Below are 13,693 nucleotides of genomic sequence, written 5' to 3' on the forward strand. Positions count from 1 at the left end.
CTCAAAGGGAGCAGTCTCGTAGAGCAGCCAGTAGCGGAGGGAGAGACGGAAAACCAGACAAACAAACAAATAACATCAAACCAACACCCAAAACTCACATACCAACACATCTTCTCTATGCGCCGTGGCTCACGGCATCTAGGAGCGCAAACATACCCACAACGGCCACTACCACACTTCAAACAGAACCAGAAAGCATACCAGGATACTGGGACCAGGTTGAGGGCATATTGCATCCAGTCAGCCAGCCAGCCAAGCATTAACATGCAGCCAGAGCACTCATGCAAATAGTCATATGTTAACATATCTCATTTGAACTTATGGCAATACATCCCAACCCAACAGACCCCCCCCCCCCCCCACCCCCACAAGATGAACACAAGCATTACCAGACAGTATGAAGTATAGAGCCACTAAACAAATCCCCCCCCCAACCCCACCACCCCAACTTCAGCATCCACCCCCCCGCAGAGAGTGGCAGTTCAAGGAAGAAAAACCAACAACATCAGCAGTTCACACAAGTGCCACGTTAGCCAGTTCAAGATATGATCAATCCGGGGCGGGTTCTGGTGAGCCCCTACGGGCCCTCTGGCGCAGCTGAACTTCATGCGTGTCTAGCCACCGGACCGCAGCATCCACTCCGTCAAAGAAATGGGTGGTTCCTAAAGCAACCACCCTCAGCCTTGCAGGGTATAGCATAGAATATTGAATATCCAGGGAGCGCAGTCTCTTTTTAACAGCCATAAAGGAGGCGTGTTTCTTCTGCACCTCCGCCGAGAAATCCGGAAAGAAGGATATAACATGGTTGTCCACGGTTACCGGCTGTTGCTCCCTAGCCAGTTTAAGCACCAGGTCCCTGTCACGGTAATGAAGGAGTTTCACCAGCATAGATCTCGGCGGACCACCAGGAGGAAGCGGTCGCATGGGAACTCGATCGGCCCTCTCCACAGCAAAGAGAGGGGTCAGATTGGCAGCTCCAAACACCTCCTTGAGCCAATTTTCCATGTACTCCGTAGGAGAGCGACCCTCACACTTTTCAGGCAGTCCTCACATTGTTTTGACGCAGACGATTTTCCAGATCATCTGCTTTAGCTTTGAGCATGGCTATGTCCTGACTGTGTCTAGTAGAGTCCCGGACCAAAGGAACCACTGTATCCTCCACATCACTAACTCGTCCCTCCACTGCAGAGGTGCGCTCCGCCACCTTTTGCAAATCATGGCGCATTAAGACTGCGCACCTGAGCAGTCAGTTGGGAGAGGGTAGAGTTGCACCTCTGTATTTCCGCAAATACTGTAGCCATAGTAGGTTCAACTGCAGGCGCAGTAGGGGCAGCAGCCACCAGCCCAAACAAATCAGGAGGGGTACCAGGCAGCGATACATGTGATTCCGCCACAGAAGCCTGCAGAAAAGTATCATAGTCCTCCATAGGGTCCATGGGGGTCCCCATATCTACCATAGGAAGAGGGGCCTCTTAGTGAGCAGGTGAATCAGGGGGTTGTCGCCTCAGTGCAAATTTCTCCAGCTTAGCCGCCACTTCCTGCTGTAACGTCATCTTAGTCCCAGACGAAGAGGACCCACCGGCCCCCTGCTGTGAGGGGCCTGCTCCCTCCTTATTTCTCCGACCCATAACAAAGTCCAGGCAATGTAATAGTAAAAGCACACAATATGGTAGAACAGGCGTCACTGAGGTCTGTCCAACCGGATAGTCCACCAACTAAGCAGCAGCTTAATAAACAGACAATGTCACCAGCAGGGGGGTGGGGGAGTACACAGGAAACAGGGAGAACAGTCCAGCAACACAAATATGGCAAAGGGGGCAAGGGGGGGGCTCCCCCAAATCACAGTGACAGTCCAGTGAGGTGGCTCCAGCAGTCCCTCCAATAGATCAGTGGACCTCTGCAGGTTCAACAGCACAAGTGTTCTGGGAGTCTCTCCACCCGTACTCCCGAGGCAGCAGTCAGTCCCGCTCCCCCCCCCCCAGTACAGAGCTGTACTCACTATATTCGCAGGGACTCCGGCAAGAGCCCCCGCAGCTCCGACAGCGGTGCAGCTACTCCTCTTCTCAACTCCGCACCGCTCTCTCCACCGGAGACTGCAGAAGAGACAGGGCCGGCCGCCTCCGCTTCCTCACACAGGCCGTCGTTCCCCGCCAGCCACAGACCAGACCGGAAGCCGAGACGGGTCCTGCAGGATGAAGGCCGGGCAGCGCGGCAGGCCAGATCGCCGACCCCACCAGCTTCCCCCGCCGGGAACGGACACCAGGAGCCACCCTAGCAAGGCGTCGGAGCAGGTAAGGACGTCCCCAGTCTCCTTCAGGAACACCGCAAAGGGAGGAAGCAGGCCGGATAGGTCACGGAGAGTCCCAGGCTCTGTGGCCTAGCACACCACAGGCCTCGAGGCGCACCTCAAACTCCACCGACGGTCACAATGGGGGCACCACAGGAGACCCCGGGGTGGTGGGGGTCCCGCCAAGTGGGACTGGAGCCTTAAAATAGCAGGATGGCAGAGATATTGTAAGGATGGTGCTCAGGATGGCAGGAGCTCAGCGCTCGCATGTCCTCTCAGTCAGCCATGCAAACCACACCCCCTCAAACCTGTTTTAGAGCTAAAGTCTAAAGTTGATATAATTAACTTCTTTACAAATGTATCAAACTCTTCCTTTTGCTATGAATGTCATAGCAGTTCTGTATTTTAGACAGATATAGCACAAGCACATCTCCTACCTTTTACTTGACGGAGGATTTTGATTGACACCCGAAGCTGGGCTACAATTAGCTCAAGCTGCAAATCCATCATCATCGCATTATTTACAAGTGGTTTGGAAGAACTGCTTTGCACTTTAAGTGTGTTTTCTACATGTTGTCTCTTTGCACCCAGCTAAAAGAAAGCACAAAAATATAGATAATAGATTAGTATTCATTTGTGTCACTACATTTTAATTGGTTTATAAGCCTAACAAACATGAAATGAGGACTTAACCAAAATACACAAAACATTAAAGATTCAGTAAGCAAGAAGTCTAAATAATATATGGCTTTCTGTTAAACTCGTCCAACATCTAGAAATAAGCAGAACCTTCACCAAAACCCTGGGTCCCTACATATGACCACCGATCACCAGCATTGAGTTAATGGAGTGGCAGTGAACATGCGCAAACACGTGACCTGATTTCCTGATTTTAATAAAGTATGGCAACTCTGCAACGGTGAGTGCTACAACACTTTGCTTTACTTACGAAATTCTAGGATGAACTACAACAATTGGAATGAAGCTTTACCATGTTGTGACTGGTGAGGCCCTGGTACAAAAAGCCCTAGATTATGGAAAACTTACAAACAGCCCCTCTAAGGAGAATATGGGTAGGGTCACATGTGCCGTATTTTGTTGCGTACTTTGCTGCAAATTGACTTTAATGGATAGGAAAATATGAAGGAGCCAATACGCAGAAAAATACAGCACGTGTGACGCTACCCTATCACAGAATTCTATACTGGGATTTTTCCTCAAAGAAACATTCTACAGTCCATTGTTTCACATAACTACAAGTTTATCAAATTGTACTTCTTCGGTCTTACCATTCTGATGTAGTGGTCAAATAATGATTCCTCATGATGTCTAATGCCTTCAGATCGGGATACAGATAATCCCCTAACTGCCTTGTCTAGGGTTTCATATGCAAAAGACAGCTGTGTCAGAGGGGTTTTCTACAAGAAAAATAATATGCCACATAAGGATGAAAGATAATCTTTACCTGACCTATTTTAATACAAAACATTTTCTCCTAAGAAATTTTCTGATAAATTCTCACCCAACAATTGACAAATTCATTTTACTATAACAGAATTGCAAAATTAATTTCTGTGTGGCCCATGTAATAAATTAAATTACCTAGGCTCCCGGCTTTCCATTCCCAATTCAATAAGATTAATGGAGCTATTTGTCCCAACTGCATAAGGCACTCAAATAAAATATAATAAAAAAGAAAGAAAACTATGTAGAAAGGTTCAATGTAATATAAACTTTTTCAGAGGAACTTAGTAGTTTTTAAAATGAACATAATAATAGACAATACAGGTGTATAGAAGATATAAAATAAAAAAATGCTATAGCAATAAAGACTGGGGAGACAAATAAGATGATCCACACTGCTGTAACTTCTAAAAGGAAGGCTCTCCTTAAAGGGGTTCTCCGGTGCTTAGACATCTTATCCCCTATCCAAAGGATAGGGGATAAGATGCCTGACCGCGGGAGTCCCACCGCTGGGGACCCCCGTGATCTTGCACGCGGCACCCCGTTTGTAATCAGTCCCCGGAGCGTGTTCGTTCCGGGTCTGATTAAAGGGCAATCACAGGGTGGGCGGCGTGTGACGTCACGCCTGCGCCCCCGTGTGATGTCACGCTCCGCCCCTCAATGCAAGCCTACGGGAGGGGGTGTGATAGCTGTCACGCCCCCTCCCGTAGGCTTGCATTGAGGCGTGACATCACACGGGGCTGGGCCCCCCGCCCTGTGATCGCCCGTAATCAGACCCAGAGCGAACACGCTCCGGGGACTGATTACAAATGGGGTGCCGCGTGCAAGATCGGGGATAAGATGTTTAAGCACCGGAGTACCCCTTTAAGCAGTAGCAGAGAACCTCAACAATTTAATAATACAGTGAGGGCATAGTCATAAATGTTTTAGTCCTGAATAAGAAAGTCAATGCAGAACTTTCATAGGGTACAAAAAACACAATGTCTGCCCAATAATACAGCTTTATTTATACTTTTTTTTTTTTTTTTACCTTTAATAGATCTAAACTTCTATTCTGATTCATTTCTCATATCTTTCTTTTACCCCCTTTCTGCCACAGCTTGACATGACGTCACAAGGGGGCGTGGCGTTACGTCACGTCCCCAGTGCAGGAAACAAAGAGCTTCCTGAGACTGGAGACCTAACCTCGCATAGAAAGTGGATGCTGCACGGAGATCGCGGGGGGTCCCAGCGGCGGGCCCCCTGCCATCACGGATAGGGGATAAGATGTCTTTGGCTGGATAACCCCTTTATATCATATAACTCTACCACCACTCAGGGAAGTTGGAGACCCAAAGAAACACAGAGGGAGACAGTAAGCAAAACCAATAGAGTTCAAAATACTTTAGATGCACTGCAGATTAGGTTGGCGCTCCTACTAACGTGGTGCACGGAGATCCGATAATCCACAGGTAAGTAAAAATTCTTAGCATTTAAAACTATGTGCACAAAATTTTCATGTGTTTATTCACAAATTGAGGGAATTCTCCCAAAGTGGAACACAGAACTCGCTTTACCAATAGTTGAAACAGATTGGGGGAGATTCTCAAAAACTACTGTAATTTCCGTTCCAGCCATATTATTCACACCTTTTTTTTTTCTCCTCATATTTTCAAAGGTCTTTTGTGCTGCTTGGAAAACATGAAAATATGTGAAAATTCATTTTCGCGCCACTTTAGTTTTTTTTCGCAGCAAAAATAATTTTTGCAGCCATATTGGATTTTTCTGCGACAAAATCTGCAATTGGGCGCCAAAATTGCAGATTTTTGTACCAAATTTTACATCCCAGAAAATTTTGGCGGAAACATCTCACAAAATATTCCATGGTAACTAGTGCCCAGACAAGCGATAACTGTATAAATAAAACATTTCTAAGCTTAAATGTGGGTGCAGGTGCATTGACCAAAGAAAAAAAGAATCTTTTTTTTATAACATTTTTCAATAATAATTATTTCTTTTTTTTTTAACTTCTTCAGGACGCAGGGCGTATGGATACGCCCTGCATTCCGAGTCCTTAAGGACCGAGGGCGCATCCATACGCCCGTGGGAAATCCGGTCCCCACCACTAGCCGGTTGGGGACCGGAGCAGGATGCCTGCTGAAATCATTCAGCAGGCACCCTGGCACATCGCCCAGGGGGGTCCAGAGACCCCCCCATGTCGGCGATCGGAGAAAATCGCATGTCAATTCAGACATGCGATTTTCTCCAATTCTGGGCTGATCGGGTCTCTGGTGACCCGATCATCCGGAAAATAGGGCTGATCGGAGTTGTCAGCAACAGCCCCGATCAGCCTAAAGGATAGGAGTGAGGTCGCAAAGCCGCGATCTACTCCTATCCTCTGCCATTACTCAGAACGGAGTTCTGACCAATGGCAGCGCAGGACAGGGGGTTGCCATGGCAACCCCCCGTTCTGCCCGCCCCTGGATGTTGAGGGGCTCTGGGAAGAAGATGGAGGCCGTACCTGCAGGAGAAGATGCCTGGGGACCTGGGATCTTCGCTGGAGCCTGCTGGATCCTGATCAGGTAGGGAATCAACAGTGGGGGTGGGGAATTGAAAGTGAAAGTAAATCGATCTTTACTGTGGCAACCACTAGGGGGGCCAAACTGCAACTCCCAGCATGCCCAGACAGCCAAAGGCTGTCTGGGCATGCTGGGAGTTATAGTTTTGCAACATCTGGAGGGTCACAGTTTGGAGACCACTGTTACAGTGGTGCCCAAACAGTAGCCCTCCAGATGTTGCCAAACTACAACTCTCAGCATGCCTCGACTGTCCAGGCATGCTGGGAGTTGTAGTTCTGTAACATCTGTCTCTTCAGATTTAGCAATTTTCATGACATTTTTGAAAATTGCTGCTCTACTTTGAAGCCCTCTAATTTTTTCAAAAAGCAAAAATATGTCCATTTTATGATGCGAACATAAAGTGGACATATTGTGTTTGTGAAGAAAAATTAAATTTATTGTGAATATCCATTTTCCTTACAATTAGAGAGCTTCAAAGTTAGAAAAATGCAAAATTTTCTAAATTTTCATTAAATTTTGGGATTTTTCACCAAAAAAGGATGCAATTAACGCCGAAAATTTACCACCAAAATAAAGTAGAATATGTCACGAAAAAACTATCTCAGAATATTCGGTAAAAGTGTTTTCGCGTTATTAATTTGTAAAGTGACGGTGGTCAGAATTGCGAAAAAGGGCTCAGTCCTAAAGGTGAAAAAGGGCTGCGTCCTTAAGGGGTTAATAATTACTAAAATAACACCTTTTCCCCAAAAAAACTAAGAAAACAAAAACAATAATTTCTGATTTCTACACTGGTGTGAAATTTTTTATGTAAACTGGACTCTCACCCCTTTGAAAATATTATGTAAAGCAGACAATATACTTGGACACGCCGACTTTTACAAAACTGCCATGGACAGTATAAATTGCAGCACAAAGCTCTTATACTGGTCGATACTTTTCGCAGCAAAATTCTTGCATGAAATTGATTTTTTGGGTGCAAAATTCTTTGAGAATCTCCCCCACTCTGCATACCACTTTGTGAGAATTTCCTGAGTGTGGGAATAAACATGTGAAGATTTTGTGCAAGCAATTTTGAGTGCCGAGAATTTACTTACTAAAATACATTAGATACTCAAGTCAGAAGTATAGTGCGAAATACTCTAGACATATAACTCCAAAGAAAGCATAAAGTGAAGTGTGAACGGAACCAAAAACATACACTTTTTGTAAAGAACACTCCTATAAAACATATAATGCCACAACAGGATGGAACTGGATGTTAATAGTTGGATCCAGCTGCCACTCACCGATTGTTAAAAATAAAACTGTATATCTTTTTTTTCTTATGTTTTTTTTCTTGTTATGCTGGTATACATGGTTTTTATTTTTATTTTTGACATTTTTTTTAAACCATTCAGTACATACATATACCTCAAATGTAGTGTGAATCTAGCTAGCAGGTAGATCAGAATTATGAATGAATTTCTTTCCTTCACACACAGTTTATATACACAATAGCTTTGTGTTCTAAATACAATAATTATTTATCTGCTCACCTTCATACTTAAAGGTTTATGTCTCCCAGTACGCACATCTGCATTAACTTTTTCATGTGATCTGTCTGAATAAGATGAAAAGTATGTGTTACTTCTCCTAATAATCTCCATCCTATTGAGGGAAGTATATAAGCAAAATGCAAATACAGAACTATGGCTAAAGGAAGTTTTATAAACTAATTAAGAGGATTATGATTAGCATTGGAAAATAATCCCTCAGGATAAAACGATAATATTACAACACATTCTTTTATTAATACATTCCACTTTGCTTTGAGAAGAAAATGCCTTTACATCAAGATGCTATATATAATTCTGACAAAACTAACATTTTCAGTATTTTTCAGCATTCTAATGTGATACAACATATTGAATATCACTCTTAAAAAATATTACATATATATATATATATATATATATATATATATATATATCTGCTGATGCCTTCCTCAGGTCCACTTAACAGTTCCCAAACTCCATTGGTGTTCAATGTGAGAGAGCTGAATAATGATCCTGTCCGGCGTCTGCACCGCTGCTGGTATCATATGATACCAGCAGCGGTGCAGACGCCGGACAGGATCATTATTCAGCTCTCTCACATTGAACACCAATGGAGTTTGGGAACTGTTAAGTGGACCTGAGGAAGGCATCAGTAGATGCCGAAACGCGTTGGCCCAATACTTTCAATAAAAATTTGTTATCCTGCACCGCCTGAGTATTCCTGTAATTTCACCACTTGAGCAGCGCCTCCATTGTACCGGCTTTTTCCCACATAATCTCCCTACATTGCATATCGGCTTCTTACTTAGGAGTCCGATGCCGGTGGGAGAGCTGCAGCTCATCTAACATTAGGGCTGCACAGGTCCCAGTGCGGCACTTGCAAGGTCGGTATATCACTGTTGGTGTGGTGGAGGGTGCACATCAGTGAATATACTTTCTCAGGGAGTGCCCCCTGCATCTTTTTCTCTCCCCTCGTATCATATATATATATATATATATATATATATGCAAAATAAATGCAAACTGATAGGCACTATAATATTTATATTTTTGGTCATCAACCCTGCCTAAATGAAACATATATACAATGCATTTAGAATGTATTACTTTCTTCACATCTTATTATAATAAAGAATACCAGTCATCAAACTAAACTATTAATATATTTTTCCGTATATAATTATAAGACACTTTGTTATTTACTTGTTAAAATTCTCAACCTTTATGTTTTTTTAATGTGACTGAAAAAACTGTGTACTGTTCCCCGAGCAAGTCAAATAGTTAGTTTGGTCTCCTCCCGGCCTGACAAGAGAACAAACTCAGGAAGTGCGTGCGGGGCATGGCGAGGCACAGCTCTTGCAGGCTTCAGTGACGTCTGAAGGGCATAAGGACCGTGCCAATTTTCATCTTAGCACTTTCGTTTTTTCCTCCTCCCCTTGTAAAAATCATAAAGCTTTCAATTTTCCACCTACAGACCCATATGAGGGCTTGATTTTTGCTCCACCATTTTTACTTTGTAATGACATCAATCCATTTACCAAAAAATCTATGGCGAAACAAAAAATAATAATTATTTGTGGGGCACAATTGAAAAAAAAAATACAAAAACACCATTTTGTAACTGCAGGCTTTCAATTCCACGCAGTGCACTTTTCGGTAAAAAATGACACCTTAGATTTATTCTGTAGGTCCGTATGATTAAAATGATACCAAACATATAAAGATTTGATTTGTTTTACTTCATTTAAAAAATTTTGTAACTTTTTATATGAAAATTAGCACGCTTAAAAATGTCCTCTTCTGACCCCTATAACTTTTTTATGTGTCAGGGCTCATTTTTTGCGCCGTGATTTGTAGTTTTTATAGGTACCATTTTTGTTTTGATGGGACTTTTTGATCACTTGTTATACATTTTATTGGGGTATACAAAGTGACCAAAAATACGCAATTCTGGACTTTTTTTTTTTTTTACATACACGCCATTGATCGTGCAGTTAAAGTAACGTAACATTTTTATAGTATGGACATTTATGCATGCGGCGATACCACATATGTTTATTTTTGTTAACATATTTATTTTATTTTATTTGTTTATTAGGGAAGGGGTTATTTTTTTTATTTTTTTTTATTTTACACAGTTTTATATTCTCCATAGGGAACTATTACATGCAATCTTCAGATTGCATACACTGTTCAATGCTATGCCATAGCATAGCACTGGTTAGTGTTATCAGGCTCTGATGCTCCAGCCTGCCATGGCTGACTGTAGCATCGAGGCACAGATCGGATGGCGAGGAGGCAGGTAAGGGCCCCCCCGCCATCCTCTCTGCTAATCAGGACACTGTGGTTTCACCGCGGTGGTCCCGATCAGCACCACTAAGCAACTAGGAAGTGGTTTTTAACATTTTAGACTAAAGCGTTAATGCAGTGATCGGTGATGTCCGGCATTATCCACGTGACCACCCCTCTACTGAGCGCGCGTCATAGAAGGGGAGCGGCACAACTACCGGCACAGGTACGCCCTTCATCCCCAAGAGTTTAATCTCTTAAGGACGTGCATACGCCCTGCATCCAGAGTCCTTAAGGACGTAGGGCGTATGCATACGCCCGTGGGAATTCCGGTCCCCGCCGCTAGCCGGTTGGAGACCGGACCGGGATGCCTGCTGGAATCATTCAGCAGGCATCCCGGCACATCGCCGAGGGGGGTCCTGAGACCCCCCCCCCATGTCGGCAATCGCAGAAAATCACATTTCAATTCAGACATGCGATTTTCTGCTATTCCGGGCTGATCGGGTCTCTGGTGACCCGATCACCCGGAAAATAGGGATGATCGGACCAATGGCAGCTCAGGAAAGTGGGTTGCCATGGAAATCCCCCCCCCCCGTTCTGCCCACCCCTGGAGGCATGCTGGGAGTTGTAGTTCTGTAACATCTGTCCCTTCAGATTTTGCTATTTTCATGACATTTTTGAAAATTGCTGCTCTACTTTGAAGCTCTCAAATTTTTTCAAAAAGTTAAAATATGTCTATTTTATGAAGCCAACAAAGTGGACATATTGTATTCGTGAATAAAAATAAAATTTATTTGGAATATCAATTTTCCTTACAAGCAGAGAGCTTCAAAGTTAGAAAAATGCAAAATTTTCTAAATTTTCATGAAATTTTGGGATTTTTCACCAAAAAAGGATGCAAGTAACGACGAAAATTTACCACCAAGATAAAGGAGAATATGTCATGAAAAAACAAACTCAGAATCAGAATATTCGGTGAAAGCATCTTAGAGTTATTAATGCTTAAAGTGACGGTGGTCAGAATTGCGAAAAAGCGCTCAGTCCTTAAGGTGAAAAAGGTCTGCGTCCTTAAGGGGTTAAAGCCTTGTGCTAAAATACAAAAACAAAAATTTAGGTTTCCACATGAATCTGCACTCAATACTCCACAATTTTTCTTCAAATTTATTAAAAAAGAAAAACTTCATTTCATACATATACAGTAGAGTCTCCCAATAGCGGACACTCACGGGAAAAAAAAAAAAATGTCCACTATAGAAAGATAGTTCCCTTATTGGGAAAAAGGCTCAAAATTCTTCCTAAATGACCGAATACTGTACTGTACTCACTCATGAGTGTAATTTCCAATAAAACATGATAAAAACCAATATTACAGTAGAATCTCCCAGTGCCGTTTAATCACCACTTCTCCCTCCACCCGTATCATTTCACCCCCTTTATACCCCGTGCCATCTTATTCCCGCGTGCTAAATTATCCCACCCCCATACCCTCTGTGCGACATCATTTTCTCTTGATCCCCCCTCCCTGTGCCATGTCATTCCCCCTTTATTATCCTCTGTGTAAATTCATCACCCCCCTCTTTATGAAGTGGGATAAAAAGGCACAGGGGGTGGTAAAGAGGGGGTGATGAATTTGTACAGAGGGCAATAAAGGGGGAATTAAATAGCACAGGGGGGGGATCAAGATGAAATCAAGTGGCACAGGGGATAATAAAGGGGGGATGATTTGGCACAGGGGAATAAAGTGGCAAGGGGGGATCAGGAGAGGAGGGGGTTAATGACGTGGCCAGCAGACGTACAGAAGCAGGAGACCACTGTTTAAACATTTGTCTACTGCTTCTGTGCTGGGGCTTCTGCAGGGGGGTAGCCTGGCCCCCTTACTGGGGTATTGGCTGTACCCCCTGACGGCAGCCCTGTGTAGGTAGGGCAGGCACATAAGCTTGGTTGTCCCTATTGATAATGTTTTGCCCCCTATTGGGAGTGTTTTGCTCCCAATTGTCCCTAATTGGGAGTGTTTTGTCCCCTATGGTCCCCTTACGGGTGTGTCCGCGTCCACTATTGGGAATGTCCCCTTTTTTTGGAGGGTGCAAATACATTAAGTCTTATTAAACTCTATCGGGGAATTAAAAACTGTCCTCTACTGGGAGGTGTCCACTAAGGGAGAGTATTCAGATCCTTTGCTATGACATTTGAAATTTAGCTCTGGGGGCTCCTGTTTCTCACCTGTGGTAAATTCAGTTGACAGAACATGATTTGGAAAAACACAACGCTGTCTCTTAGCTGGTCTCTCAGCTGACAATGCTACCTGTAGAGCTCAGAGACAGGATTGTGTGGAGGCCCAGGTCTAGAGAAGAGTACAAAAAAAATATCTGCTGCACTAAAAGATCCCAGAAGTAAAGAGGCCTCCATAATGGTAAAAAAGTCTGGAACAACCAGGACTCTTCTAGAACTGACTGCCCTGCCAAACAAGTATTTGAGGCAGAAGAGACTTTCAGAAGGTCAACCATGCAGAACTCTATCAACAAGATTCCCCGGTCGGATTAAACCAAGATTGAACATTTTGGCCTAAATTCTAGGAATCAGTTCTGGAGGAAAACAAGCACTGCTCATTAACTTCTAAATACCATCCTTACTGTGAAACATGGTGGTGGCAGCATGATGCTGCGGGGGTGTTTTTCAGCGGTTAGAACAGGAAGACTGGTCAGGGTTGAGAGAAAGTTGAATGAAGTTGAATGAAGGTGCTCTGGACCTCAGATTGGGTTGAAGGTTCACCTTCCAACAAGACAATGACCCTAAGTACAGAGCCAAGACAACACAGGAGTGGCTAAAGGGCAGTCTGTGAATGCCCATGAGTGGCCCAGCCAGAGCCCTGACCTGAACCCAGTTGAACACCTTTAGAGAGACCTGAAAATGTCTGTTCACTGAGGGACCCAATCCAACCCGACAGAGCTTGAGAAGATCTTCACAGAAGAATGGCAGAAATTTCTCAAATAAAGATGAGCAAATCTTGTGGCATCATATTCAAGAAGACTGGTATTAGCGGTATTAGCTGCCAAATGGTGCTTCAACTAAATACTGAGGAAAAGGTTTGAATACTTATGTCAACGCCATATTTTACCTTTTCCCTTCAAATAAATTAGCAAAGATTTATAACATTCTGCTTTTATTTTATGATTATGTGGAATTGAGTGCAGAATGATGGGGAAAAAACAAGATTAATAAAAAATTTTTTATTTATGTACAGTATTTAGTTTGTTTTTGATGTTTATTTTTTTTATTTTTTATTTTTTTTTAGCACCAAGCACATAACAAAAAAAAATAAAAAATGAAAGGGCCTGAAGACTATGTAAACGCTCGTTCACATTATTGCACATATTTAATGTTACAACACCGAGTTTTAATATACTGTAACCGTTCCTTAACCTCCCTGGCAGTATGGTTATGTCTAGGAATTTTTACCAAAAGTGGTAACATTTTTTTGCATTGAAATTGCACATCTCCCCCCGTCACATTCCCCCTCCCTTGTCACATTTCCCCCCCCCCCTTATCACATTCTCCTCCCC

General features: G+C 43.5%; 1 protein-coding gene across 1 annotated transcript in view; it reads right to left on the bottom strand.

Moving 5' to 3' along the window:
• CFAP54 (cilia and flagella associated protein 54) overlaps window positions 1-13,693 on the bottom strand; it is a 395,393-nt gene that overhangs the window by 301,934 nt on the left and 79,766 nt on the right. The window contains exons 16-18 of the mRNA XM_056574483.1: window positions 7,845-7,909; window positions 3,577-3,705; window positions 2,725-2,878 (exon numbers count right to left, since the gene is read on the bottom strand). Of these exons, the coding sequence (XP_056430458.1) occupies window positions 2,725-2,878; window positions 3,577-3,705; window positions 7,845-7,909 (348 nt within the window). The remainder of the gene's footprint in view (window positions 1-2,724; window positions 2,879-3,576; window positions 3,706-7,844; window positions 7,910-13,693) is intronic.

Source organism: Hyla sarda, chromosome 4 (genome assembly GCF_029499605.1).
Source record: "Hyla sarda isolate aHylSar1 chromosome 4, aHylSar1.hap1, whole genome shotgun sequence".
NCBI lineage: Eukaryota > Metazoa > Chordata > Amphibia > Anura > Hylidae > Hyla > Hyla sarda.